The sequence below is a fragment of the Saccopteryx leptura genome, chromosome 5 (genome assembly GCF_036850995.1).
Source record: "Saccopteryx leptura isolate mSacLep1 chromosome 5, mSacLep1_pri_phased_curated, whole genome shotgun sequence".
Classification (NCBI taxonomy): domain Eukaryota; kingdom Metazoa; phylum Chordata; class Mammalia; order Chiroptera; family Emballonuridae; genus Saccopteryx; species Saccopteryx leptura.
In genome coordinates, this window is record NC_089507.1 from 167,703,623 (window position 1) to 167,731,309 (window position 27,687).

The following is a 27,687-nucleotide window of genomic DNA, read 5'->3' on the forward strand; positions in this document are numbered from 1 at the left end:
GACAAAGACAACATAAAGAAAATTATAGGCCAATATCCCTGATGAATTTAGATGCTAAAATCGTCAACAAAATATTAGCAAACCAGATCCAGCACTATATGAAACAAATCATACACCATGATCAACTGGGATTTATTCTTGGTAGGCAATGCTGGTACAATATTCGCAAATCAATCAATATGATTCATCACATAAACAAAAGGAAGGAGAAAAACCACACGATAATTTCAATAGATGCAGAAAAAGCATTTGATAAAATCCAGCACCCATTCATGATCAAAACTCTCAGCAAAGAGGGAATACAGGGAACATACCTCAACATGATAAAGGTCATCTATGACAAACCCACAGCCAACATAATACTCAATGGGCAAAATTTAAAAGCAATCCCCTTAAGATCAGGAATAAGGCAGGGGTGCCCCCTTTCACCACTCTTATTCAACATAGTTTTGGAAGTTCTAGCCACAGCAATCAGACAAGAAAAAGAAATAAAAGGCATCTAAATTGGAAAATAAGAAGTAAAACTATCATTATTTGCAGATGATATGATATTGTATATAGAAAACCCTAAAGTCTCAGTCAAAAATCTACTGGACCTGATAAATGAATTCAGCAAGGTGGCAGGATATAAAATTAATACTCAGAAATCAGAGGCATTTTAATACATTAACAATGAACTATCAGAAATAAAAATTAAGGAAGAAATCCCCTTCACCATTGCAACCAAAAAAATAAAGTACCTAGGAATAAATTTAACCAGGGAGATTAAAGACTTGTACTCGGAAAAATTATAAAACACTGATTAAAGAAATCAGGGAAGATACAAACAGGTGGAAGTATATACCGTGCTCAAGGTTAGGAAGAATAAACATCACTAAAATGTCTATATTACCCAAAACAATTTATAAATTCAATGCAATACCGATTAAAATACCAATGACTTACTTCAAAGATATAGAACACATATTCCAAAAATTTATACTGAACCATAAGAGAACACGAATAGCCTCAGCAATCTTAAAAAGGAAGAATAATGTGGGAGGTATCACAGTTCCGAATATCAAGTTATACTACAAGGCCATTGTACTCAAAACAGCCTGGTACTGGCATAAGAACAGGCATATAAATCAATGGAACAGAAGTGAGAACCCAGAAATAAATCCACACTTTTATGGACAACTGATTTTTGACAAAGGAGGTAAGAGCATACAGTGGAGTAAAGACAGCCTCTTCAACAAATGGTGTTGGGAGAATTGGACAGCTACCTGCAAAAAAGTGAAACTTTTTTAGACCACCAACTTACACCATTCACAAAAATAAACTCAAAACGGATAAAAGACTTAAATGTAAGCTGTAAAACCATAAGCATCTTAGAAGAAAACATAGGCAGTAAGCTCTCTGACATTTCTTGCAGCAATATATTTGCCGATTTATCTCCACGGGCAAGTGAAATAAAAGACACGATAAACAAATGGGACTATATCAAACTAAAAAGCTTCTGCACAGCTAAAGACAATAAGAACAGAATAAAAAGACAAACTACACAATCGGAGAATATATTTGACAATACGTCTGATAAGGGGTTAATAACCAAAATTCATAAAGAACTTGTAAAACTCAATACCAGGAAGACAAAGAATCCAATCAAAAAATGGGCGAAAGAAATGAATAGACACTTCTCCAAAGAGGAGATACAGATGGCCAATAGGCATATGAAAAAATGCTCATCACTAATCATTAGAGAAATACAAATTAAAACCACAATGAGATATCATCTCACACCAGTCAGAATGGCACTCATCAACAAAACAACACAGAGTAAGTGCTGGCGAGGATGTGGAGAAAAGGGAACCCTCCTGCACTGCTGGTGGGAATGCAGACTGGTGCAGCCTCTGTGGAAAACAGTATGGAGATTCCTGAAAAAATTAAAAATCGAATTGCCTTTTGACCTAGCTATACCACTTTTAGGAATATACCCCAAGAACACCATAGCACTGTTTGAAAAGAAGACATGCACCCCCATGTTTATGGCAGCATTGTTCACAATAGTGAAGATCTGGAAACAGCCCAAGTGTCCATCAGTGGATGAGTGGATTAAAAAGCTTTGGTACATATATACTATGGAATACTACTCAGCCATAAGAAATGATGACATCGGATCATTTACAACAAAATGGATGAACCTTGGTAACATTATACTGAGCGAAATAAGTAAATCAGAAAAAACTAAGAACTATATGCTTCCATACATAGGTGGGACATAAAAATGAGACTCAGAAACACGGACAAGAGTGTGAGGGTTACGGGGGGGGGAGGGAGGGGCTTGAGGAGGGGAGGGGCACAAAGAAAACCAGTTAGAAGGTGACAGAAGACAACTGGACTTTGGGTGATGGGAATGTAGCATAATCAAATGTCAAAATAACCTAGAGATGTTTTCTCTGAACATATGTACCCTGATTTATCGATGTCACCCCATTAAAATTAATTAAAAATAAAAAATAAAAATAAATTTAAAAAAAAAAGAAGACTACAACTTCAACTCTTGCCTGAGTTTCCAAGCTGCCAGCCTGTCCTACAGATTTTAAGTTGTAAGGAACCTTAAATCATATGAACCAATTTTTTTATTTTTTTTTAAGATTTTAATTTATTGATTTTTAGCGAGAGAGGAGAGAGAGAGAGAGAGAGAGAGAGAGAGAGAAAGGCGAGGTTGGGGAGAGGAGTGGGAAGCATCAACTTATAGTGGTGCCTTGACTGGGCAAGCCCGGGGTTTCGAACCAGCGACTCAGCATTCTAGGTTGATGCTTTATCCACTGCACCACCACAGGTCAGGCCCCAAATCCTTAAAGGTAAGCTCCCTTCTTCTCTCCTGCCCAATCCCATCCAGCTCACTCTGTAAGTATGTGTGTATACAAGCATAGATACTCTGTTGGAACTAAAGATCCCAGACTTACACACTGCTATACATTCTCTGACTCTCAAGTCAACCCCTCACAAAAAAAGAATTATTAGGCCCAAAATGTCAGTCGTTGCAAGGTTGAAAACCCTGTGTTGTGCCAAGAAAAGCAACTAACCTGTATACACATGCATAAAAATAAAAGGAAAAAAGAACATAGATTTGTACAAATAATTGAATACTTTTTATCTTTAATAGATATTACTTTTATTTTACTACTTTGATGTTAGTTTTATTATACATATTAATCACATACATAAATGTAAGTATCCCTAAAGGAAAGAAAGAAAATTGTGATAAAAGTTTTAATTTCCCACAATTTATGCACATGATTTTTCCATTTGTACTATAATACCATAAACTGAATACTAAAAAAGCTACTTACTTCTCAGAGCCTCCACATTTTCACCTTTCTTTCTGTATGTCTTCTGAATACCACTGATTCTGAAAAACATCATTTTCTACTTTAAGTATTTAAAGCAGTTTATAAATGTATTTCCATGTACTTTTATCAAATATGTCATGTTTTATAGGAATAATAATAATGCACCTTCCTACTAACATAATTAACCAAAGAGAGTAGGCAATAATTATAAAAATATTTTAGAGACTACAAGAGAAAAATATAGCATTAGTCTTTATTTTAAATGTCATTCACTCATTTTTCATAAGCCAGCTTCAAAAGACAAAGTGAAGCATTAGATGCAAGCATTTACAGATTTCCTTTTATCACTGCTATACTTGTTTGCAACTTATTATAACAGTTAAGGGAGAATAAAAACCAAATGCTATTTATTTCACATCAGTACACATTTCAAGCTCTCTATAAATGTGAAGTGATTCTTTCATTCCATTTTAAATACTTTATAAAATTTTTAAAAGAATTAATGGTTTTATTGACCTGCTTGAATTTACTCTTAAAAAAACAGCCACTGGCCCAATAATTACATCCCAAGTATTTCACTCTCCCCAGCTTTTATACATTTTTCTCAAATGTAAAAAACAAATTGTACTTCACTCTTTCTTTCACTTTTATTTTTCTCTTTCTCATTATTTTTTAATTTGGCTTTGACTGATCTAGCAAGAAATAGTGATTAATTTCTTTGGTACTTAGAAATTAAACTGATATTCATTTGTCACAATATATAACGGTCTATGAAATTAACAGAGGACAATTTAATTTTTTTTTTTTTTTTGTATTTTTCTGAAGCTGGAAACTGGGAGGCAGTCAGACAGACTCCCGTATGCGCCGGACCGGGATCCACCCGGCATGCCCACCAGGGAGCGATGCTCTGCCCATCTGGGGCGTTGCTCTGTCGTAACCACAGCCATTCTAGCACCTGAGGCAGAGGCCACAGAGCCATCCTCAGCGCCTGGGTCAACTTTGCTCCAATGGAGCCTTGGCTGCAGGAGGGGAAGAGAGAGACAGAGAGGAAGGAGAGGGGGAGGGGTGGAGAAGCAGATGGGCTCTTCTCCTGTGTGCCCTGGCTGGGAATCGAACCTGGAACTCCTGCACGCCAGGCCGATGCTATACCACTGAGCCAACTGGCCAGGGAAGGACAATTTAATATTTTATATAACTTAGACAACAAACCCTGAATCAAATTACAAAAATAGCATTTATTCTGTTTTACTCTACATAACAGAGAAAGTTTAAAATATCATAACTTAACTATGTAAATACCTGGTTTTATTAATTTAAAATGTTTTCCTTGAAACATAAAATTTCAAACCTAGCAGCAATCTTATTCTAAATGGTTGCAAAGAAAATAAGAACTTAAAAGACAAAAGCTCTTGCCATGGCCAGTTGGCTATGGTAGAGCTTCGGCCCAGTATGTGGATGTCTGGGTTTGATTTCCAGTAAAGGCACACAGGAGAGGCACTTATCTGCTTATCCACCCTTTCCCCTCTAACTTCTCTCTCTCTCTCTCTCTTCCTCCTGCATCCATGGCTCGACTGGAACAAGTTGGCCCCAGGCACTGAGGATGACTTCATGGCCTCCACCTCAGGCACTAAGAAGAGTTTGGTTGCTGAGCAACGAAGCAATGCCTCAGATGGGCAGAATCTCATCCTCTAGTGGGCTTGCCAGGTGGATTCCAGTGGGGCACATGCAGGAATCTGTGTCTCTGACTTCTCTCCTCTTACTGAATTTAAAAAGGGGGCGGGGGCAATAGCTCTTATTAACACTGTTTTAAAAATCATGAAATGTGTACCAAATCTTTTAAAATAAATTACTTACATAAGTTACTTAAAAAAATAGTAGTATTTAAATGCGGCATGTTCCATAAGCAGTTCTTATGACTAAATTGCCAACGATTAAATCATACCGTATGGCTTCTTTTCCTATAAATTCTGAAGAAACAGGCTCAACAATTTCACTAAAACTAATATTCCCGTTATTGTTGCCCTCTGATAACTCCTTATAATTTCTTTTGTTCTTTGACCAATATGCTGGCTTCAGAAAATATAGAGATGATCTCCGTAAGCCAAATTCCCCTGAAAAATAAAAAACCTATGTTATCATAAATTATTTCTGAAAATGAGTTTTAAAATCATAAAGGCAGTATGTGAAATATTTAACCTAAATCTAAAGGTTAGATATAAAGTACTAAATCAATATTGTGTGGAAAATAAGTTTTATTAACAAATAACTCAGTTTGGAAATAGTTTCAGCGTTGCTGAGAGTGCACAGGAATGTGAAGACGAATAAAGCATGTTTTCTGCACTAAAAAAACTTAAATCTTTATGAGTACACATATATACCAAGTAGCTAGAACACAATGTGTAGCAGGAGGCACATCCTCCATAATGCTAATAAGAGTCCAGAAGAGGGAAACTTTATGTCTAGAGAAGGGATATATCCTGAAAGCTTGAATGTATCCTCTTAGTCTTTGAAAATAGAAAGCATTTAGGAAAGTAAATATAGTTAATAGAGAAGAGATTTTAGAATTAGGAAAATCATACAGCAACAGGACAGGAGATTTACATATGGTAGACAGTGATAGTTGTCCACATAGCATGTACCCATTTTCCCCTTTCCTCCCAAAATCCAACACTCACATTTTTAAAAATATCTACTCTTCTAGAAGGCAATGTACTTCAAAGACACTGAATCCCAATTACACAGATTTTAATCGATCTAATCAGTTCTTGGCATGCTCTAGGGCTATTGTTGCTCCAGCTATCAGCATGTAACCAATCAGACAGAAGCAAAGGGCTTAGCTGGGAGCAAGGTTCACCAATCTTCCTCCACTGGCCATGAACAAAGAAGCGTAACACCCGGTGGCCATGAGGTGAGCAAATCTGCCAGACTCTAAGACAAAGATGGCAAAGAATGGAGAAAGCGGGTCCCTGCTGACACAGTTGAGCAAGTCAAACAACTTGGAGCCCATCGTATCTCTAGACTTCCTTTTAAGTCAAACAACTGATTTCCTTCTTGTTTAATCCAATTAGAAAGATTTTGTTAGTAGCCAAAAACAATTTAGTTGATACCCTGGAAATGTGTTTAAATAAGTAAATAGGACTATACAAATGAACAGTAAATACAATGAGGAAGGGGAGAGTGATAAGGAGAGACTAAGAATATAAAACTATTATAGAGGACTTTAATATATAATGAGTTTCTAATTAGATATACCTATTAATAAGAATATGCCTACTAAGGCTGTTGAGCAGGTGATTAACTTGATTAAAGAAAATGGTGAAGTTCTTAGACTTAAGGTAGGTAATTAGGTGAGAAGTATTACAACAGTTTAGACTAGTGCTGCACAGTACAACTTTCTGCAGTGATGGAAATGTCCTATCTATACTGGACAATATGGTGAGTAACAGCCATATATGGCTACTGAGCACTTGTAATGTGGCCTGTGCTATGAGGAAATGAATTACTTTATTTAATTCTAATGAATTTAAATTTAAAAAGCCACATGTGCTTAGTGGTTACCATATAAATCAGAGCAGGTCTAGAACACAGACAAAAGTAATGAGAAATTGAAAGGGAAAAGTAAAGGGGCTACTGGATATTTCAGATTTTGAATCTATAGGAGTGATTTTCAACATTTTTATTTCATGGCACACTTACTAAAATTCTGTGGCACACCAAAAAATACACAAACACGTATGTATGTATGTACATGTTTTGCTGATATGGAAAAAAATAGGTATAATTTTGATTCATTTACAACAGAAAGCTATTTTTGTGTTGGCTATGATTTTTTTACTTGACCATCTAAATATACAATGCTGTATGTTTTAAGATGGAAAGGTACTTGACTTGGGATGGTGAACAAACAATGCAATGTACAGATCATGTGTTGCAGAGTTGTACACCTGAAACCTTTATAATTCTGTTGACCAATGTCACCCCAATAAATTCAATGAAAAAATAAATTCCTGCAGCACACCAGTTGAAAATTACTGCTATAAATGCAGGACAGCAGCAGAGGGGAATAGAAGGAGATACAAAATTGCTTCAGAGTTTTGGACCTTCAGTGCAAAAAAATGCAACAATTTAGCCAAAAAAGATTGACATAAAGTTAAGAAGTTGAGTTAAGGACTTAAGGGTTTCAAAACAAACTGCTCTCTTCTTATAGAATCTTATATTCACTAGTGGTCAAGACATAAGGTACAAAATATACATATTTGAAATTAAATTAAAAGCTTTAACAATGAATACAAGTTGGGCACTCTGGCTAGAAAAAATTAAATTTGACCTAGTGTGGACAAAAATACCCTAAAATCTTTGAAGTTAAAGCCAGTAATTATCGACTTACCTGGAATGACTTGATCAAGATAAACAGCCAACAGGCCATAGAATATACTATTAAGTGCTAACATGATAATAGTAATAATTAGAGGATGTGGACCTTCAGTCATATTAGAAAATAAAGCACCTTCATTAATATCTTCTAAATGCATGACCTAAAAAAATGAAACACGAACTTTTATTATATAAAATTGGTAAAAATAAGTAAAAGCTAACACTACTTAGAGTTACTCCTCATATCCAGAGTAAGAGTAACCAAACTGAGCCTTTTAACAGATTAAAGTCTACCAAATTAGTAATATAAATTTATAAGAAAAACATAGCTTTATAAGAACTTTATCAAGCTATAAGCTTATCACAGCAATCCCTTTCAATCATGTTTTTAATGCTGTACTTCTAAAACTAGTATGCATTCACTCCTGGGCCATTTAATTCTAATATTATTACTATCAAATGAAATAAAAATAACGTTTGATTTTAATACTAACTAATGCAAACAAAAGATTTATGGTCCACATAGAAGGCAAACAAATTAAGCACTAAAGGATAAAATGATGGTCAGCATCTTTTTCAATATTGAAAAGGAAGAAGTACCATAATTCATTTACATAGGCCTTGGCTGGTTGGCTCAGTGGTGGAGCATCAGCCTGGCATGTGGATGTCCAAGGTTCAATTCCCAGTCAGGGCACACAGGAGAAGCCAGGAGAAGCACCCATCTGCTTCTCCACCCCTTTCCCTCTCTCTTCCCCTCCTGCAGCTTAGGCTCAGTTGGAGTAAGCTGACCCCAGACACTAAGGATGGCTCCATGCCCTCTACCTCAGGTGCTAAGAAGAGCTTGGTTGCTGAGCAATGGAGCAAAGCCACAGATGGGCAGAGCACCACCCCCTACTGGGCTTGCCAGGAAGATCACAGTCAGGGTGCATGCAAGAGTCTGTCTCTGCCTCCCTTTCTCTCACAAAATTGAAATTAAAAAATTAAAATGTAATTATTAACACAATTATTAAATTACTCATAGTAGATATATGTGAAGAACAGAAAGAAATGTACTAAAGTTTGAGCCTTTAGGTCCTAGACTGTCATTAAGTGATTCAATTTTAATAACATTCTGAATTTCAGTTTCCTTATCTATAAAATAAAGGAGACAGACTAAGTGACATGAAAAATCCCTTCCACTCACAACAAAAACCTATGAATCTATAATTCTAGCTTCCTATGTGAAAGGGACTCAGTGGATTTCTAAAATGTATAACAACAGCTCTTAGGACTTAAGTAATTAAAATCTGTTTAACTCAGTATTTCTAATCAATCGATCGTTAAGTCTCACAAATCACAATATTCTACCCAGCTAACATAAATAATCTGTTAAACTATTTACCTTTCTTTCCATTACATTAACCAAACTGTTACTAATTAAAGTTTCTTATAAGAAGTTTTCCTTACAACTTGATAGCCTCTGTAAAGACTACTAAAAATTAAATCTATAAATCTAAGTATAAAATATTATTTAAGTGACTGATAATCCCATGAATCCTGGAGCAATAAAATCTACCAGCTCTACTTATTTTACTACACAGTCATGAAAAATCTGTTCTCCTCCACACACAATTTTCTGCAGGCACTCATCTGAGAATATGTTACAACAGGTAGCAATGTAAACATAAAGCAATCTAAATTACCTGATGCTTAAACTTCTAATGACTCTTAATCTGAGTTATTACAATAACTAAATTGCTCAGGTACATTAAAGTAGAAAGCAGAGAACTTAACAGATGATATAATGAACGAATTAAAATTGAAGAAAATATAAATAAAACCAATACAAAATGTACTTCAGTATTCAAATATCATTCCCTCCTCATGTTGAAATTTTATTTTAAGATTTTATTTATTCATTTTTTGAGAGGGGAGAGAGAGAAAGAGAGAAGAGCAGGAAGCATCAACTCCCATAGGAGCCTTGACCAAGCAAGCCCAGGGTTTTGAACCAGGGACCTCAGAGTTCCAGGTCAAGGCTTTACCCACTGCGCCATCACAGGTAAGGCTCATGTTGAAATTAATTTTTTTTCTTTTTTTGCAAATCAGAGGTAGTATTCATGGTATTATAATATGCTGCATGGAATTGGAAAGAAAAATATTTAGTGAAAGCAACATAAATATATTACCTACCTGTGCAATACCAATCAAAAAAGTACACTGACAGAAGGGACCTAAAAGCCATACTAATGACTTGGGAAAACTTTCCATGAGGACTATCAAGAGGCCAACAAATCCAAAAGCCACAGTAACTAAAAATTCAACTAATCCGACATGTTTTGACTTTTTAAAAAGAGGCGTCAGCATTAAAGCAAAAAATACCTATAAAATATAAATATTAAGGTTAATGCATTGTTCATATACATTGGTATTTAAACAAATACAATTAATTTCTAAATGCTATGGTAGAATATTTTATTTTCATACAAATAGTTATATTTAAAGTGTTAAACTGACAAATTTAAAAACATTTTATCTATATAATAGGCAAACATGACCACCTCTACTCTATAGAAACCATAAACAGCTAGATATCTCTGCACTTAGCTATGTACATACATGAACAAAACAATCAATCAATAAGCTTTTTAATATAGACCCCATCTTTAAAATTTTATGTATTAATATGAAACAAAACCAGGCAGAAACCGGGCAATTATATAGAGAAGTATATGAATTATATTTTAATTATTATGTTAAAGAAAAGAGGTAATAATAGTCAAAAATTTAATGACTGGTACAGCATGGGTGCATAAAACAGAATTAAAAGTGGAACCACTTAAAACAAAGGTTGGTCATTAACAGCCAGCATTCAACCAATATATCAAAGAATATCAACACTTTCAAAGATCTGTATTTATATTATTATCAAAATAATATCAAAGACATGTTTTTATTAATCATCCTGTAATATAAATTAACTTGAAACAGGATTTTCTCAAAACAAAGGAATAAAGAATCCACTACACAAATCTTAATTATTCATATTATAAGAAGATGGTAATAGATAGACTCAGAGGATTTGTGTGTGAAATATATCATATGAAAAAAGTTAAATCTAATCTTTAGACTATTCTGTACGTCTTCTAAAAATATGGAGGTACAATGATGCTATATGTAAGTCATTCATCAATAACATCCTAACAATCTGTCCTTCCTGGAAAGTTGACTATAAATAAACCAAAGTATATATATAAGATTTTGCAGCCCTGGCCAGTTGGCTCAGTAGTAGAGTGTCAGCCCAATGTGGATGTCCCGAGTTCAATTCCCAGTCAGGGCACACAGGAGAGGAGACCATTTGGCTCTCCATGTCTCCCCTCTTGCTTCTCTCGCTCTCTCTCTTCTCCTCCTGCAGCCATGGCTTGAATGGTTTGAGCAAACTGCCCCTGGCACTGTGGATGGCTCCATGGACCCCACCACAGGCACTAAGAAGAGCTCAGCTGCTGAGCAATGGAGGAATGCCTCAGATGGGCAGAGCATCACCCCCTAGTGGACATGCGGGGTGGATGCCAGGTGGATCCCAGGTGGATCCCGGATGGGGTGCATACAGGAGTCTGTCTCTCTACCTCCCTTCCTCTCACTGAATAAAAAAATTAAAAAAAAAAAGATTTTGCTATATTAGTCAAATATTTTGGCAGTTCTTTATTCCCACTGCAAGTTGAAATACTTACAGATGATAACCCATACAGGAAAAAAAGTAGAAATATCACAAGGCAGCTGCTTTGCGGGAATAACGAGGAAGCTGTAGCAATGATTGCCATAAGAGTGGACATAAGAAAAATCAAACTGGTATAAAGAAGAACCCAGGAGAGCCTAAAATGAGAATACAAATACATTTATGGTTAAAAGCATAGGTCGTAACAGTTAAAAACAAGTATCTTTAAACAAAATTTCATCTTTATGTCAACCATTTTATTCTTAAAATTAAATCAATTTACCTATTTCGGTGAATGTTCATGTACTGAAAATTAATGCTCTTACAAGTGATTAAAAATATATTACTGGTTAAATTATACTCTAATGTAGATATAAAATGGTAATTAACTTTGCAAGAGTCAAAAAACAAATAAATAGCAATTCATGATTAAATTAAATCTAGAATTTCAAAAGTTCAAAATATAAAACTTCTGATTTTCTTAAAATACAAGAGTTTAATGACTAACAATTTTCTTCATGGCATGTGCTATAATAAAACCTCTGATAGCTTATAGTAATTTAAACTATAAAGACTACCTCACTAATCAACAACATAATTACTACATATTGACATATGTCCAATCAAGAAGATCAACAATAGAGTCACTCTATTTGTTCAAAGTTTTTCCTCAAATCAGAGCTCAGTGGAATTTCTACAGTATTAAGTGTCATTTTAGTCTTTATTTTTCAAGTTAGTAGATCATGGTTTAATGTATGCTACCATAAAAGCACTGAAAAAGGGCTAAGATTTCTAATTTACTGAAATCGAATCCATCATTTTACAAAGGTGAATCATGAAAGACTGATTTGCCTAAATTATTCCAGCTACTGTTTTTTCACAAAGTAATTTAATAACCCAGTGCTTCTTAAATACTGATCACTACTAAAATGAAAAGAGGATAAAAACAAAGAAAATATGTTGTATGTAATGACAGCATTAGGTAAAGTAATAATTATATCGAGCTAAATGAGACAAAATTTTGTAAAATGGACTGTAAGACCAATTTACATGCTTATTAACTAATTTTTCTCCCAAACTGAGGTCAAAATAAATTTTCTTATAATGTGAAAATTACGGAAAACACATCTACAATTACTAATAAAAATGCAGGCCTTTATAAAATTATCACTGCATAACAATGCTCACTTGTGAAACATTTGGTTCTCCATAAATTATTTATATATCATATTTTCATATTAATTTACACGAATAATCTTTTTATTTTTCCAGGAAAAAATGCCTATAAACTATATACACAAACTTCAATCATTTTAACTAAATTTTTCATATTTCATAACATGTATATGCTGTGATATTGGAGAAGCACTATGCCAGATGATTAATTTCTACATTTCCAAAACCTCACATATGCTATGAACTAAAAAATACACTGAAATACATGGAGCACACGCCATCAATTCAAACAAAATGTGAAAGAAAATTTAAACTTCTAATACCAATGTGCTTTGCAAATCCTACTTTCCTTATGTTAAAACAAGCCAATCAATTACTGAAGCTTGTTGAGTAGTATCAAATTTCAAGACAAAGACAATCTCTGTAAGAAAATAGTATCAGTAGAACCTCTCTTACCAAGTCAAAACAAAATAAGAATTCTGAAGATTTGCGTATTTAATATTATTATTAATCATACTGAATAAACTTTGAATAACATACCAAAAGGCAGTATCATGAAGTCCCATTATCTTTAAAAACTCTTTTAACTTTTTCTCTTTTTCTGCCACGATATGAATTGCCAAAAAGTATCCAAAGGGTGAAAATGCTATTACTAAGTATATTAAAATTACTCCTCGGGGAAAGATATCTATTTCTACAACCGCAGTTTCTCCCATAATAACAGCTTTAGTTGACTCCAGCTCCTTCCATACAGAAACATTGGTCTTCAACTATAATTGGAAAATATAAATACATTTGATTAATATAGTTCTGACAGTAGCCCCTAAGAAATGTGACACATATACACAAAATTTATATAACCTACTACAAATACTTTTCAAGAAGCTACACATCTGGAATAATGTGATTGACCCCAATACCATGATAGAGTAGAATACTGCTCTTATTCATTGTGGAAGCAGACTATAAAGTTTAAAGTCTAAGTTGGGAAGTATACAGACTTTGATAAAATAATTTGTCAAAAAATAAATAAAATTTCACAATTATAATCTTAAACAGAAAATTATATATGTATATTAACAAATATATGCATTTATAAAATTGAAGAATTAAAGAATGATTATTAGTATGATGAAAGACTCTCATTAAAATTATTTTAAATAATACATTTTTTAAAAGTAAAAGGTATGTCCTTCAATTGTTTTATAATATATATATTTATATACAGCACGTATAGATAATCAAACTATGCCTTATGACACTTCTATCTAACATTCAACTGAATGTGTAAAATGAAATCAGCTTGGGCTATTCATCTTGGGTGGTCTGGGTTGTAGATGTCTAAGGTCTCTTGCCAAAACACAAATAAGTACTAAAACACCATCAAGGTGATATATCGGATATTTCACTGTTTTTATCTTAAACTTCTGTATTACTGAATTTGTATAATATCTATTACATGTCTGTTAATACATGTACCATGTGTGACAGCTTACAAGACAATTCTACATATGTCACTTCATTTGGTTTTATAACCCTGTCGAGTAAAGCATTATTGTAGTCATTTTACAACATATATAGCAGTCTAACAACTTAACAGAGATAGGTCTTCTGTTCAAGGCCTTCTGTTCATTTTTAGAAAAATGTGAAACACTAAGCATGGTTTAAAATATAATTGTAACATGTATATGCAATCCTAGTGGCAGGATAGTATTAAAACAGACTTGAGAGTCAAAAAGCTGAAGTTTGAACTAGTTTTGCCATTAACTGAGTTTTTGAAAATCAATCTCCCTGTGTTTCAGTTTCATATGTAAAATGGATGTAACAGCACCAATCTCATAGAGTTGGTGAAGATTAAATATCAGTACACAACTTAGAATGTTTGGCAAATAAGTGGTGTTAATTTAAAAAGTAAAATCTACTACTATAATTAGGATAAAGATACTCACTTTCATTAAGTTATTTTTATTCAAGGGGAAGTCTGCAAATAGAGACATTTCATAAATATACTTACTGCTCACAAAAATTAAGGAATATTTCAAACTGAATGAGAAGCAATGAAATATCCCCTAATTTTCGTGAGCAGATTACCTATGGTCAGCACAGATAAAATAATACAGATATATAGAATGTTGAATCATATCTTTAAAACCATCCAATAAATGTGGGTTTCAAAATATTGAAACAAACAAAAAAATATTGAAACAGAAAATATGTCTTCTTCCTTATCCTTTTTTCTTAAAGAAGTTGTAATAGGTAATGTATTTTGTACATTTGACAGCAGTCAAACCAAATACTATTGTAAAGACTTAGGACGTAATTGTTAAAATACAGTTTGGCTTTATTTTTCTTCCTTTATCATATTTACCTGAATAATGGCAGCATCTATGGATGCCTGTAAAGCTGTGAACCCTGAGGACCAGTACTGAGCAGCCTCACATGATTTTGAACAGCCAGCTATGGGGATAAAATGTGAGATACAAGATTCTGCATTTGTAAAAAAAGACTTGCAAATGCCTTCTTTGAAAGATAACATACAGAGGTCTACCAAAGTAGTATGATAACTCAGTCTCTACAGGACCAAAGAAAATAAGCAATTACCCTTCAAAGACAGTACCTATCACATTCCTAACCGTTTACTTGAAATTTCTGAAATAAATAAGTTACATGTAGTAGGATACTGAATAGTAAATGACTACAAATGGAAAGAAATTCATTGTAAACACAGTCATCTAAAATAAGTTACTTTTCTGTTTTAAGGTAAGTTATTCTACAGTGACTTATCAGCTTCAAAGTACAGTCCAGTGTAAGACAATAGAAAAAAAATTATTTAAGGGCTTTTTGGAATCAAGTCACAAATTCACTACTTAGCATAGTGACTTAAAAACTGCTCTACAGCCTGACCAGGTGGTGGTGCAGTGGATAGAGCGTCAGACTGGGATGCGGAAGGACCCAGGTTCAAGACCCCGAGGTCGCCAGCTTGAGCGCGGGCTCATCTGGCTTAAGCAAAAAGCTCACCAGCTTGGACCCAAGGTCGCTGGCCCCAGCAAGGGGTTACTCGGTCTACTGTAGCCCCACGGTCAGGGCACATATGAGAAAGCAATCAATGAACAACTAAGAAGTCGCAACGCGCAATGAAAAACTAATGATTGATGCTTTTCATCTCTCTCAGTTCCTGTCTGTCTGTCCCTGTCTATCTCTGCCTCTGTAAAAAAAACAACAACAACAAAAAAAAACTGCTCTACAAACGAACGTGTGTAGTTAATGTCTCTTTACAGGTTTAAGCAATGAAGGCTGTTTTCCATGTTTCAAACATAAAATATAAAACGGTGATGGAAAGCCTTGAGATTTTTAAAAATACATAATATACCATTTGTGAAAACTACCGTATTCTCCATGTATAAGATGCAACTTTTCTCAAAATATTTGGGGTCTAAAAACTAGTTGTGTCTTATAGAGTGGTTGTAGATCTTTTTACTTGCATTTCCCACTTTTCTTGCACTTGTTTTTGCACTCATTGCTGAAGACAGTGATTCGTCATCAGACACAGATGAGGACAAGCTGATGGATGGGAGTTCTGACAGTGATAAGAAGTTGTATGAATTTTATGGTGAATAAAACTTGAGTTCAATAACTTCATGTAATACATTTTTTTTCAAATTTCAGGTCCCAAAATTAAGATGTGTCTTATACATGGGAACGTCTTATAGATGGAGAAATACAGTACATGAAAAAAAATAGATTTAGGAAGTCATTAATTCAAGACACATTTTTATTTTGTTATTGTAATTGATATGAAAATGTATTAAAATAAAAAATAATATATATTTTATATATGGAGACATAGGTATAGATAGGTAGTTATTTGAGTATACGTATATATTTTTATGCTATACTTGACAGTTTTCTTATTTGAACAATTAAGTATAATGAAAAATGCCAATGTTGGACCATACTAAATTTTTGTATATGAACTAAAAGCAGCAAAAACATGCATTTAACTGATTTCAATTATTTTTTAGGGCTATTTACCTCTTGAATCCATATAAATAGAAGACACTGGAATCATATCAGGAAAAAAACGGAGTTCGTAGGACATGAGGTCTTTGAAAAACACACCTACAAAGTTGTTGGTCTTGAAAAGACTAGATGCTAGCAATTCTTTTTCATTTGTATATTCTTCGGTAATTATGACTATAAAATATTACAACAATATAGTTAACTCACAAATTAAAATAGTTTACCTAATACAATAGACCAAATTTACCACTGTATTTGATGAATGGCAATATTTAATAAGTACTTTTGTTTTATGCTCTAGCTTCCTAGAAAATGAACAAGAACCCTTCTAAAAAAGATACTAAAAAAAAAAAATCAAATAGTAAAATTTTACACACACTATTTGTCATTTAATTACATAAATTATGTCAGTGTAATACTTAAGTTACTAGAATGATAAGAGTATACAATTTGTATGTATTACGTGGAATTTACTTATCTATCTCCAAGTAAAACTACAAATAACTCCTTGATAAACAAGTTGTATCTTATTTTCAAATATTTCTTCTCTTGCCTGACCAGGCGGTGGCAAGAGATAGAGCATCAGACTGGGGTGCAGAGGCCACAGGTTCGAAACATCAAAGTGTCTGGCTTGAGTGCGGGCTAAAGAGCTTGAGTGCAGGCTAATGATCTTGAGCACAGGGTCACTGGCTTGAGTGTGGGATTACAGACATGACCCATGGTCACTAGCTTAAACCCAAGGTTACTGGCTTGAAGCTCAAGGTCATTGGCTTGAACAAGGGGTCACTCGCTCCACTGTAGCCCTCCCCCCCTCGTCAAGGCACATGAGAAAGAAATCAATGAAATAAGATGCTGCAACAAAGAACTGATGCTTCTCATCTCTCTTCCTTCCTGTCTGTCCCACTCTCTGACTCTGTCTCTGTAAAAATATATATTATATATATATATATTTCTTCTCTTGTCCAACCTGGAGTGGCACAGTGGATAAAGCGCCAACCTGGAATTCTGAGGTTGCTAGTTCAAAACCCCGGGGCTTGCCCAGTAAAGGCACATACAAGAAGCTACTACTATGTGTTGATGTTTCCTGCTTCTCCTCTCCCCATTTCTCTCTTAAAAAAAAAAATTCTTCTTGAGAAAATACCACAGTCATCATTCAGCTCCTTTCACATCAGGAAAATCCTAATTTTTTTAATATTTTCTTGAGGTTTTATATATTTACAAGCAACTGTATATAGTTTTCAGTCCAGAAGCTTTAGCACATGTGGTGAAATGGTAAGAAAATATGATTAGTATTTAACTCTATTACTTATTAGCTGTGAAAGCACAGATAAACAGTTCTCCAAACTTTAGTATCCTCATCAACAGTAACTACCTGATTATACTGCATTGTTAAGATCAAATGTAGTCACAAATATGAAAATGCCTTGTAAATTATAAAGTATTACTTAAATGTTAATCATCATGATTTTCCAGACCTTTAAGGTGGATGTGCAACTACAGGATTGATGTGAAAAAGGATGTCAGTTCAACTTCCTGTCAGTCACGTTACCATATATGTAAGTATGTATATCCCACTTTCAAATAATTCTTTTAAGAAGATAGAACTTTCAAAAATCTGTATATGTTTCTATTATTTTGGCATCTAAGTTAATATACATTGACTTGAATTTCTTTGGCATATAAGTTTTTCCCCTACTTAAGACTTACCAGTGAATTTTGTTCTCAACATTTCTGATCAATTTTTTGAGCTGGCATGCTAAATTCTTATGGTTATCCATGCTACTTGTCCTTAACATGATAAATCAACAAACAAGTTATATACTAATAGGATATGTATTTGATAAAAATATTAAATAGCAATAAGCCAGAAAGAAACCAATGAGAGAAAAGTTGACTCCTGATTGTATCAACATCTTCTATTCAATGATACACCATCTAAAAATGTGGTAACACTAGAAGTTAATTATAACTATCCTACATAAGACATGTGAATTGGTTATTATTTACAACTCAGCATGTCATTGAATCAATCCTCACAGTATGAACACTTCTATCACTTTCTGCAGCTTCGGCCTTAAGCTCTCTCGCAGCCACTTCAGACTCATTAGTACCTCACTGCTTGCTCAACTCTCTAGTCCATTTCCATGTGACAAGTACAAACTGAGAAACAAGGCTTCGGTACTTCGCCACAAAGTCTCCAAGCTAGGTACTTCTTCAGTTCACACTATACACCTCCAGAAATGAGAAGAGCAATCTGAAAAGAATACTGCTTTATAATCATGATCCTATATTTACAGCTTAATTATTACATGAGACAGAATCAAAATGAAATTTCCCTTCAAATTTCTTACTCTGTAGAAATATACTTATTTAATAAATGGCCTAAGAATTAAATATAAACAATTAAAACATAAAAAATGTTTCCTATTACCAAGAATATAAATAAAAACTTCACCAAAAAAAAAAAATAAAGGAAAAGAATCAAATTATTTTAATCATTTGATTTAGTTATATAGCTATGCTTTGGTGAAGGGGCATGTCTCTAAGTGTTAAGACTGTATTTACTAGACCATGGCCAGTTAGCCCAGTTAGTATTGTCCCAAAACACCAAGGTTACAGGTTCAACACCTGGTCAGGGCACATATGGGAAGCAAACAAACAACACACAACTAAGTAGAATAACAAATGAATGCTTCTCTCTCTCTCTCCCTTCCTCTTCTGTACCTCTAAAATCAACCAAATTAAAAAAAAAAAACACGTTAGTTATGCAATAAAGCAAGCAGAAAAATGCTGAAGAGGTTTTCTGTAACATATAGAATACATATATAAGCTCATAATACCATCAGAAAGGTGATCAGTAGAAACCTTTTGCATGATGTTTCTTGTAATATTAGTTGCTGGAGTATATCCAAGAATTAGATTAGAGAGAATAGATTTGTCCATAGATTTAAGTTCCATATCAGGCACTTCTTCATATTTCTTATTTGGATGCATCATGCTAATTAATATTAACCAAAATAAAAAAAATAGTGGAAAAAGAATTTCCTATAATAAAGGAAACAAAATGATTATGAAGTATAATAAGTTCATCAAGATTTCTATGCAAATAATATAATTACTACTAATAAAAAACATGAGAAATTTGGTTCTTCAGTGCAAAAAGTAAAAGCAATTTTATCCTAAAAGAAATCTTGTATTGAGCACCTCACCTAACCCAACAAGCATATTAATTTTCCTTGACATTAAGTTTTACTGTAATATTTTAAAATTCAAGTCTCATAATAAATTAAAAGAGAAATGTATTTAAACACCTTAGATTACTAATATATTTACTCATATATAACTTTATTTAAATAACTTACCAAATATCCCTAGTAGGGATCACCATAAAAATGTTTTTAATTCTAAAATAAAACTCATGTTTTAATTATACCTAAATTTCTATTTCTAAAACTACACTCAGTTAAATTCAATAGTCCACTTTAATAGGGATGAACTAGCTATATACTATTTCATCTTTTTTATTTAATTGTTCTGCTCGTTTCATAAGAAGATAAACATATTTTCATCCTTTAAAATTATTATTAACTGGTTAGCCAGAGTTCTTTCTTTTGCCTTTTAAAGTAATGTATGCTTTAAAACATTACTTTAAACAAATATATGACATCGTTATGGTAATGTTAGGCAATTCAATCCGGAGTGCAAAAGATGGGAGGTTACGGGGAATCAACTGTGAAATAATGTTCCACAAAGTTGTCTGTTCGATTTATTTTTCATGCCATGAAAGTTAGAAAATCCATAGCTTAAATTTCAAAATCAAGCACTGAAATCAGAAATTAATTAAATTTAGGAGTCATTAGAATTTTTAACATTTATAAAATAGATAATTTAGGTACTTTATTGTGGCTATTTTATTTCACAAGCAAATTAAAGAAACCTAAAAATGTAACATTAATAAAAATGTATCCAGCAAAATAAACACCTCTTAAAGATGGAACACAGAATAAACCGCAACAAGGCATAAGAAAAATATTTAACTTACCTGAACACTACTTTTTTTAGTCCTGCATTTAATTAGGTAATTCTTTAGTAGGAGTGTTCTGGTCTGTCTCCAGACTCCCACCTCCCTAATTGCAGTAGCCATGTTTTCAGGATCAGTCTGTTAAGAGTGGGGGAGGGAAGTTTAAAAACAAAATAAAAACTGAAACCACACAGTTAAGAACATGCCATTTTTAATGGCAAAACAGACAGATGTCTCTGTCTCAGGCTAAGTGGATTTAGGCATACTCCAAGCTGTCTCTCCTACCTGGAGAGCATGCATGGAACGCAATTTAAAGACCCTGGAAAGCAAACAGTGGCATAGGAAACAAGAGGGAACTAGAATTATAACTGCCACATGACCAAAGTGAGCTTACCACTTCTTCTCTGGCATGTACTGGAAGTAGGCACCAGGACATCAACCTTTATTTCTTTTCTACTTTTTCTTGTGTCCCTGTCTCCAAATAATCCTACAATAGTAGTGTCAAACTGCAATAACTAAAGTTTAATACAGCCAATGCCTGACCTGTGGTGGCACAGTGGATAAAGTGTCAACCTGGAAAACTGAGGTCCACGGGTCGAAACCCTGGGCTTGCCTGGTCAAGGCACATATGGGAGTTGATGCTTCTTGTTCCTCCCCCTTCTCTCTCTCTCTCTCTCTCTCTCTCTCTCTCTCTCTCTCTCTCTCTCTCTCTCTCTCCTCTCTCCTCTCTCTCCAAAAATGAATAGTAAAATCTAATTTTAAAAAGTTTAATACAGCCAAAACGCTGAGGCAGGGAAACCTTTCTCTCCATTAAGTGGAGCTATGGTTCCAAAAGAGTGGAGCCAAACCCCACTGCTTTCCTCTCTACTTCCTGCTACCCGGCCCTGGGTGCAGTGGATGTGGCTGCAGAAGTGTGTAACCCAATGATGCAAAAAAATTAGCTGGAGAATGGAAAAGAGGATAGTAGCAGGGAGAGCAAATAAAAAAGAGCTCAGGAAAGAAATACAGTCAAGTTATTTATTAACTCCTGGCCTAACCCCCAAAGTGGGCATACATGGATCTAATTCTATTCTGGGTACCACAGACTTGAAGAACTGAAGAGATGTCAGACCACTGCCCAGATACAGACCTGTCAACTATGTGTCCTGTGGCACACACAGGTCAGATCCAGACTGCATTGCAAAGGCTTTTGAAAACAACTGAAATTAGAACCACAGCCTAAAGAGTGTGGGTAGAAACCTGCAACCTGAACCTAACCAGCTTGATAGCAGGCTAAAAGAAAATATCAACACTCTCCATAGGGTTAAAACAAAACTCCAAGTCTCATACAATCCAAAATTACTTAGCAAATTAAGCATGTGGAAAATATCACCTCTTTTAAGAAGTAGGAATCAACAGAAGCCAAATGCCAAGATTTTGGAATTATTTGACAAAAACTTTAAAGCTATTTATGAATAGAAAGTGTTCCAGTGCTCTGGCCAGACAGCTCAGTCGGTGGGAGTATCATCCTGATTCACCAACTTTGTGGGTTTGATCTGCAATTGGGGCACATGAAGAGTCAACCCATGTATACATAAATAAGTGGAGCAGCAGGCTGATGTTTCTCTCCCTCTCTCTCCCCCATTCCTCTCTCTCTCAAATCAATAAATACATTTACTTTTCTTTAAAGTGCTCTAACAAGTGGGGGTGTTCAAAAGAATAAAAGGAAAAGGCAAGAAAGGATGCCTGGCCTGCCCCACATATGCAGACAATATCCAGGAGTCTGCTCACTAGTGAACTCAAGCACACAGTAGAGTTGAAAATGGTGGAGAGGACCACACAACATTAAAGAGCAGCTTTTTGAGTAGCCAACCTATATTAGACCTTCTCTTTTGCAACATATGTTAGATGATTCTTGCAAGTACAAACTGACAGTTGAAATACAATACAACTTCCAATGGCATAATTTAACCTATCATAATTTTTGGAAAACTTATAATACTTGAGATAGCTCAGACTCAAAAGTTTACCTTTAAACTCTTTAACAAACCGAATTCTAAACCACTGAAGAGCAATGACAAAGACACAGAAATAAGGGTACAAAATTTTTTAAAAATTGAAGTTACTTTCCCCTGCTTCACAGCATATCTGGGAATTCATTAAGTTTACTATACAGCTTAAAATAAAAATTAGGTAAGTTTTAAACACCTAACATAATTAAAGCTATTAAATCAAATATTTAACATTCCTAGATGAATATTTTCCTAGATAAAATAGTTCATACTAAATTTAATAAATGCAAGAAAACTGAAAGCCCACTAAAGCCCACCATTCTTTTCTAATGTATTAATAATTGACTTAAAGACTAGAAGTTACATAATCTGAAATTCACTATCAAAATTTTATTTATTTATTAAAGAAATATTATTACATTAACATGCTATGAAACATATTTCAGCTTCCTCAAAACAATACAAAATGTATAAGACCTTTAGAAATAATTGTTAGAAAAAATCCTCTGTAATGTATTATTTTTTACTTCTCAGAATGTTTTATTTCCGAGAAACATGAATTCAGATATCCTATAAAATATAGAAACTGAATCATCCTGATGTTCATAACAACCTGGTAAAATCACCTTAGCAAGTTTTAAAGATTCTCAGAAAAGCTCTCAGCCTTCCCTGTGGTGGCGCAGTGGATAAAACGTCGACCTGGAAATGCTGAGGTCGCCGGTTCGAAACCCTGGGCTTGCCTGGTCAAGGCACATATGGGAGTTGATGCCTCCAGCTCCTCCCCACCTTCTCTCTCTGTCTCTCTCTCATCTCTCTCTCCCTCTCTGTCTCTCTCCTCTCTAAAATGAATTAAAAAAAAATTTTTTTTAATCTTTAAAAAAAGAAAAGCTCTCAGCTGAAAATGTTCCCTATCTCCAACAGATGACTATCAGAGATTACTTCTGGTCCACCCAAGCAAAGCTCAGGACCACTCCTTCGGTCCACACCTATATCCAGTAAATAAACTGTAATTGTAGTCACCAAACCCTATCATTATTTATTTGTTTACATGTTTTAATCTTGAATTTGACCATGAGATCCTTGACAAAAAAGACTGCTATACTTATCTTTGCTTTGCTATCCCAATGGTAGTAATATAACCAGTATCACCTTCCTACAAATTATTTTATTGAGGCCTGCTGAGAGTGCCTATAATTCAACGGTCTGCAAATCACAGAGGAGGAGGTGGTGGCTAAATTCAGACTGTTCTGTACAGCCAAGTTAAGAGTGTTTTTTCACATTTTTTAATAGCTGAGGGGAGGGGAATCAATAAATATTTTGTGACATGTTAACGTTAGGTCTGCCTAAGGAGGGATGCACAGCCCGATGAGTTTTATATGCATCAGAAGTTTATTTCCACATCTGTAAAACAGATGAGCTGAGACCCTAGTGGCACCAGTGGAGAGCTGAAGGAAGCGGGTGTCTGATACAGGGGTTGCTGCAGGCATTTGCTCGCATGGGGTTGGGTGCACCTGGACATGCTCAGATTAGCATATCTCAGTTTGTTGCCTTGATCACAGACTGTCTCCCTTTCCCAACCCTCATGTCCCTCCGGATGGCTTTGTCCCAAGGATGTTTCCTAGAACGGTGCCAGGGTTGAGGGGTAGCTGCTTACGGGGAGGGGGAGGTCGGGTAAGGGAGATCCTTAATAAAGAAGTTGCCCTAGTGGGAAGTTGGGTGAGGATAATTTGAATTTAAAGGGGCACTGGATTTAAAGGAGCCCTGAACCCAACCTAACAGTTAAAATGATATGAAATTCAAATTTCACATCCATAAATAAAATGTTATTGGAATACAGCCATGCTCACTCATTTCTGTATTGTCTACAGCTGTTTTTGTGCTACAACAGCAGAGCTAAGTAACTGAAACAGAGACCAGATGGTGAAAAACCTAAAATATTTACTATCTGGCTCTTTACAGAAAAAGTCTACTGACCCCTGTTATAGATTAAAGGAATAAGAAAGAATAAAAGTGGCACATTCATTTAACATTTACTGAGAGATTTACGCACTAAGCATAATGACAAAAATAAGTTAAACACTGTTAGTACTGACTTTACAGATAGACAAAATTTCATGTGATAAGTGCAACTGGGGGAAAGAGCTTGTAAAAGACTGGAATGGAAATTCCAGGCAGAGAAAAAAGAATGGAAAAGCTAGACTCCCAAAAGGGCTTACCTTGCATAAAGAATAAGTATACCTGCAACATGTCAGAGGCACCAGCAACGTGAATTAGGACAAAGGGTGCAGGTATCTGCTCCAGACAACACTGTGAAGACAGGCAACAGAAATGGGTTGTGAAGTACCTAGTATGTGCAAAATCAAATTAGACACTCTATCTTGTGCACCCATATTTCCTCTACTGGGCTTTTCATACCTATGTGTGATTGTTCAATTGCTTGGCAATTGTGTATTTCACTAGTGCACTCGCTCTCCCAAATCCCTAGCCCTCCCAAGGGTCCACCTGCAGCATCACCCTGGGATTATACGATCTGATTCCTTCACTGAGAAAACTGAAACTATCAGAAATTTCCAGAACGCCCCATTCTCCCTTTTACCCACCTACCTGTATATATGTAGGTACACAGCTGTGCCGAATGTAATGTTGTATTTCAACAACGTGCTATTTCAGTTCTAAACTGAAGACTGTGTTCACTAGAACGCTGAGCCATAAAAGCTTAAATGGAATCTGGTACTAACGGGGTAAAAGTAGGGTTACAGTTGTGAGTATACAAAAGTTTATTCTTGTATTATTTATTAATTGTTCTATTATTTTACGAACAACTGTAAACCTAATTCTGCCCCACCCTGTACTTTTAACATTAATTTTCAGGAAGAGATTAAGAACATACTTGGCAGATGACTTTAAAAGAAAGCCTGCCCACATGGCTTCTCAACCAATAAAAGCAACATAAAAATCAAGCCTTGTAACTTAACTGGGAAGAATAAGTGCTCTCTTCTCCACTATTTCAAAACTTACTGAAGGTCGTGTAATGACACAACAAAACAGTAATTTACCCATATGATTCAACCTAAGTTTTACCGCAGTCCTCCTTGTTGAATGGGAACGGAACAAATCAACGCTCCCTGAGAAGTTATCCAACACCTCTTCTTAAATGGACCCTCAAAGCTTGCGCTTCAATCTATGTAAATCCCATCAATTCACACACCAGTGAAGAGGACCATTTAGTAAAACGTTACAAAACGCTTTCCATGAGACCATCTCAAACACCAGGGCTGTCTTTATCTCGGCACACAGTTTAGCGTCTATCATGAGACGCCCTCAAACAATGTGGAAATGAACAGCTGTTTGTTTTTCCTCGGACGTACGAGGTCCCTATAGGAAACCCTGCGCGCAGGCAAACACGATTAAAACAGCCCCTCCTCAAGGAGGAGCGCCTTGTTGGTGAGATTGGAACCCCAAGGCCCCCAGGAGCCCGACCTGCCCTGACGCCGTGCTCCCTTACGGAGTCTCCCCCTAAGCATCCGGCACAGCGCTCCCCGGGCGGACAAGCAGTACCAAGAACCAGCTGCGGAGCGTGGCGTCCGCGGGGGACAAGCTCAGCCCGGCTCTCCCTTGCAGCTGTCCGCGCCCTTCCCGAGCGCCTTACCGCCCTCCTCCGCGGCTGCACCCAGGGAGCAACACCCCACCTCCCGGGGCGGCTGTCGCCATAAATGGATATGAACACCGAACCTGGCTCCCAGCTGCGAGAGCAGCATCGCCCCTCCTCCCCTTCAGTCCCCTCGGAACAGCCGGGAAGCAGAGCAAACAGGACCACCTTCCTTCTTTAAGGCTTCACGTATTTAAGATGGACACCGGCCCCCGCCGGACGGCTCGGCAGGCCAGAGCATCCTCCCGAAGCGCGGAGGTTGCCGGTTCGATCCCGGTCACGGCGCATACGGGAACGGATCAATGTCCCTTTCTTCCCTCTCTCTCCCGCCCTCTCTTTCTTTCTAAAATCAATACAATAAGTTTTTTTAAAAAAATAAAATGTACACCTAAGTGGCAGGAGCCGGGATGGACCCTCCTCGGGCTGCTATCGCCTCGTACCGAGCCCCATGCTTTCCTGTAGGCGTGAAATGTTTGCTAGCCTAGAGTTTTCCTCTATAGGAATCGGAGTATTTCGCCCTAAATCCTGTCCTGGGACGCGCGCACTCCCTCCCCCACCAGCAGGCACGGCCCCGAGAGACACGCGCCCCTAGGAAGGCGAGCAGACTCCCGAAGGGGCAGCCGCGCGCAGGCAAACGGACCTCCCCGCATCGCCCGCCCCCCACGACGCCCCGGGGGGACACCACCGCGTCCGGTGGGACGCGGCCTCGCGGTCGCCACGGCTGCTCGCGGGTCCCGGGGCCGCTCAGCGCGCGGCCTCCGCCCGATGCTCGCAGCCTGCACGCCTCCAACAGTCGAGCTGGCCCTCCCGCCGCTGCCTGCGGCCGCTGGGCTTGACCCCTCCATCACCCATGGACGGTGTCCCCCGGCTGAGCCTCGCACATCGCTGCCCTGAGCGCCGTCCTCACCTCGGAGCCGGGGCCGGGGCCGCAGCGTAGTCACGCCCGGGACGCTCTAGGTCTGTAGAGACCGCTCGGGTGACAGAGCTGCGAGAAGTCCGTGAGAGCGCGGCCCTGCACGCGCGTCCCCGCCGCGGGCCCCAGCGCGCCCCAGAGCCGCAGCAATGGCAGCGCTCCCGAGAGAGAGGTGCCCGGCGCCGGAAGCCGGGCCCCGCCCCCCGCCGAATGCACCTGTGGGCGGGGCTCCCACGGACGGGGCCGCGGACGCGCGCGCTCCCGCAGCTCCGCCGCGAGCACCCCACGGCACTCCTGCGGCCGGGCTCCGACGGGGCGGGGCGCGCTGTGACCCGGAGCCCGCATGCGCGCGCCGAGCTCTGGCGTCCTGGCGGCCCTGCGTCCCGTAACTCTGCTGCGGGGACGTCCCCGCGCTCCCCCGGGAGGCACAGGCACAAACCACCAGCTTGAATTCAGGAGCTCGGGCGTGAGTTTGATCCCGTGCGATGTTGACCTGCGGCCCTCCCCGCAGCTG

The 27,687-nt window shown here is 36.8% G+C and overlaps 1 protein-coding gene across 3 annotated transcripts in view; it reads right to left on the minus strand.

Moving 5' to 3' along the window:
- The window catches only part of ABCA5 (ATP binding cassette subfamily A member 5), a 74,883-nt gene extending 47,415 nt beyond the window's left edge, over positions 1-27,468 (minus strand). Inside the window, exons 1-12 of one of the 3 annotated variants that reach the window (XM_066386734.1) lie at positions 27,168-27,468; positions 24,828-24,918; positions 20,642-20,758; positions 19,440-19,644; positions 16,612-16,773; positions 14,948-15,036; positions 13,120-13,349; positions 11,420-11,561; positions 9,882-10,070; positions 7,726-7,873; positions 5,281-5,449; positions 3,339-3,397 (exon numbers count right to left, since the gene is read on the minus strand). In XM_066386734.1, the coding sequence (XP_066242831.1) occupies positions 3,339-3,397; positions 5,281-5,449; positions 7,726-7,873; positions 9,882-10,070; positions 11,420-11,561; positions 13,120-13,349; positions 14,948-15,036; positions 16,612-16,773; positions 19,440-19,644; positions 20,642-20,743 (1,495 nt within the window). In that variant the 5' untranslated portion in view covers positions 20,744-20,758; positions 24,828-24,918; positions 27,168-27,468. Of the gene's footprint in view, positions 1-3,338; positions 3,398-5,280; positions 5,450-7,725; positions 7,874-9,881; positions 10,071-11,419; positions 11,562-13,119; positions 13,350-14,947; positions 15,037-16,611; positions 16,774-19,439; positions 19,645-20,641; positions 20,761-24,827; positions 24,919-26,343; positions 26,363-27,167 lie in introns of those variants that run through there. The other 2 variants (XM_066386733.1, XM_066386736.1) reach the window with 2 other exon arrangements.
- Positions 27,469-27,687: the final 219 nt, after the last annotated feature.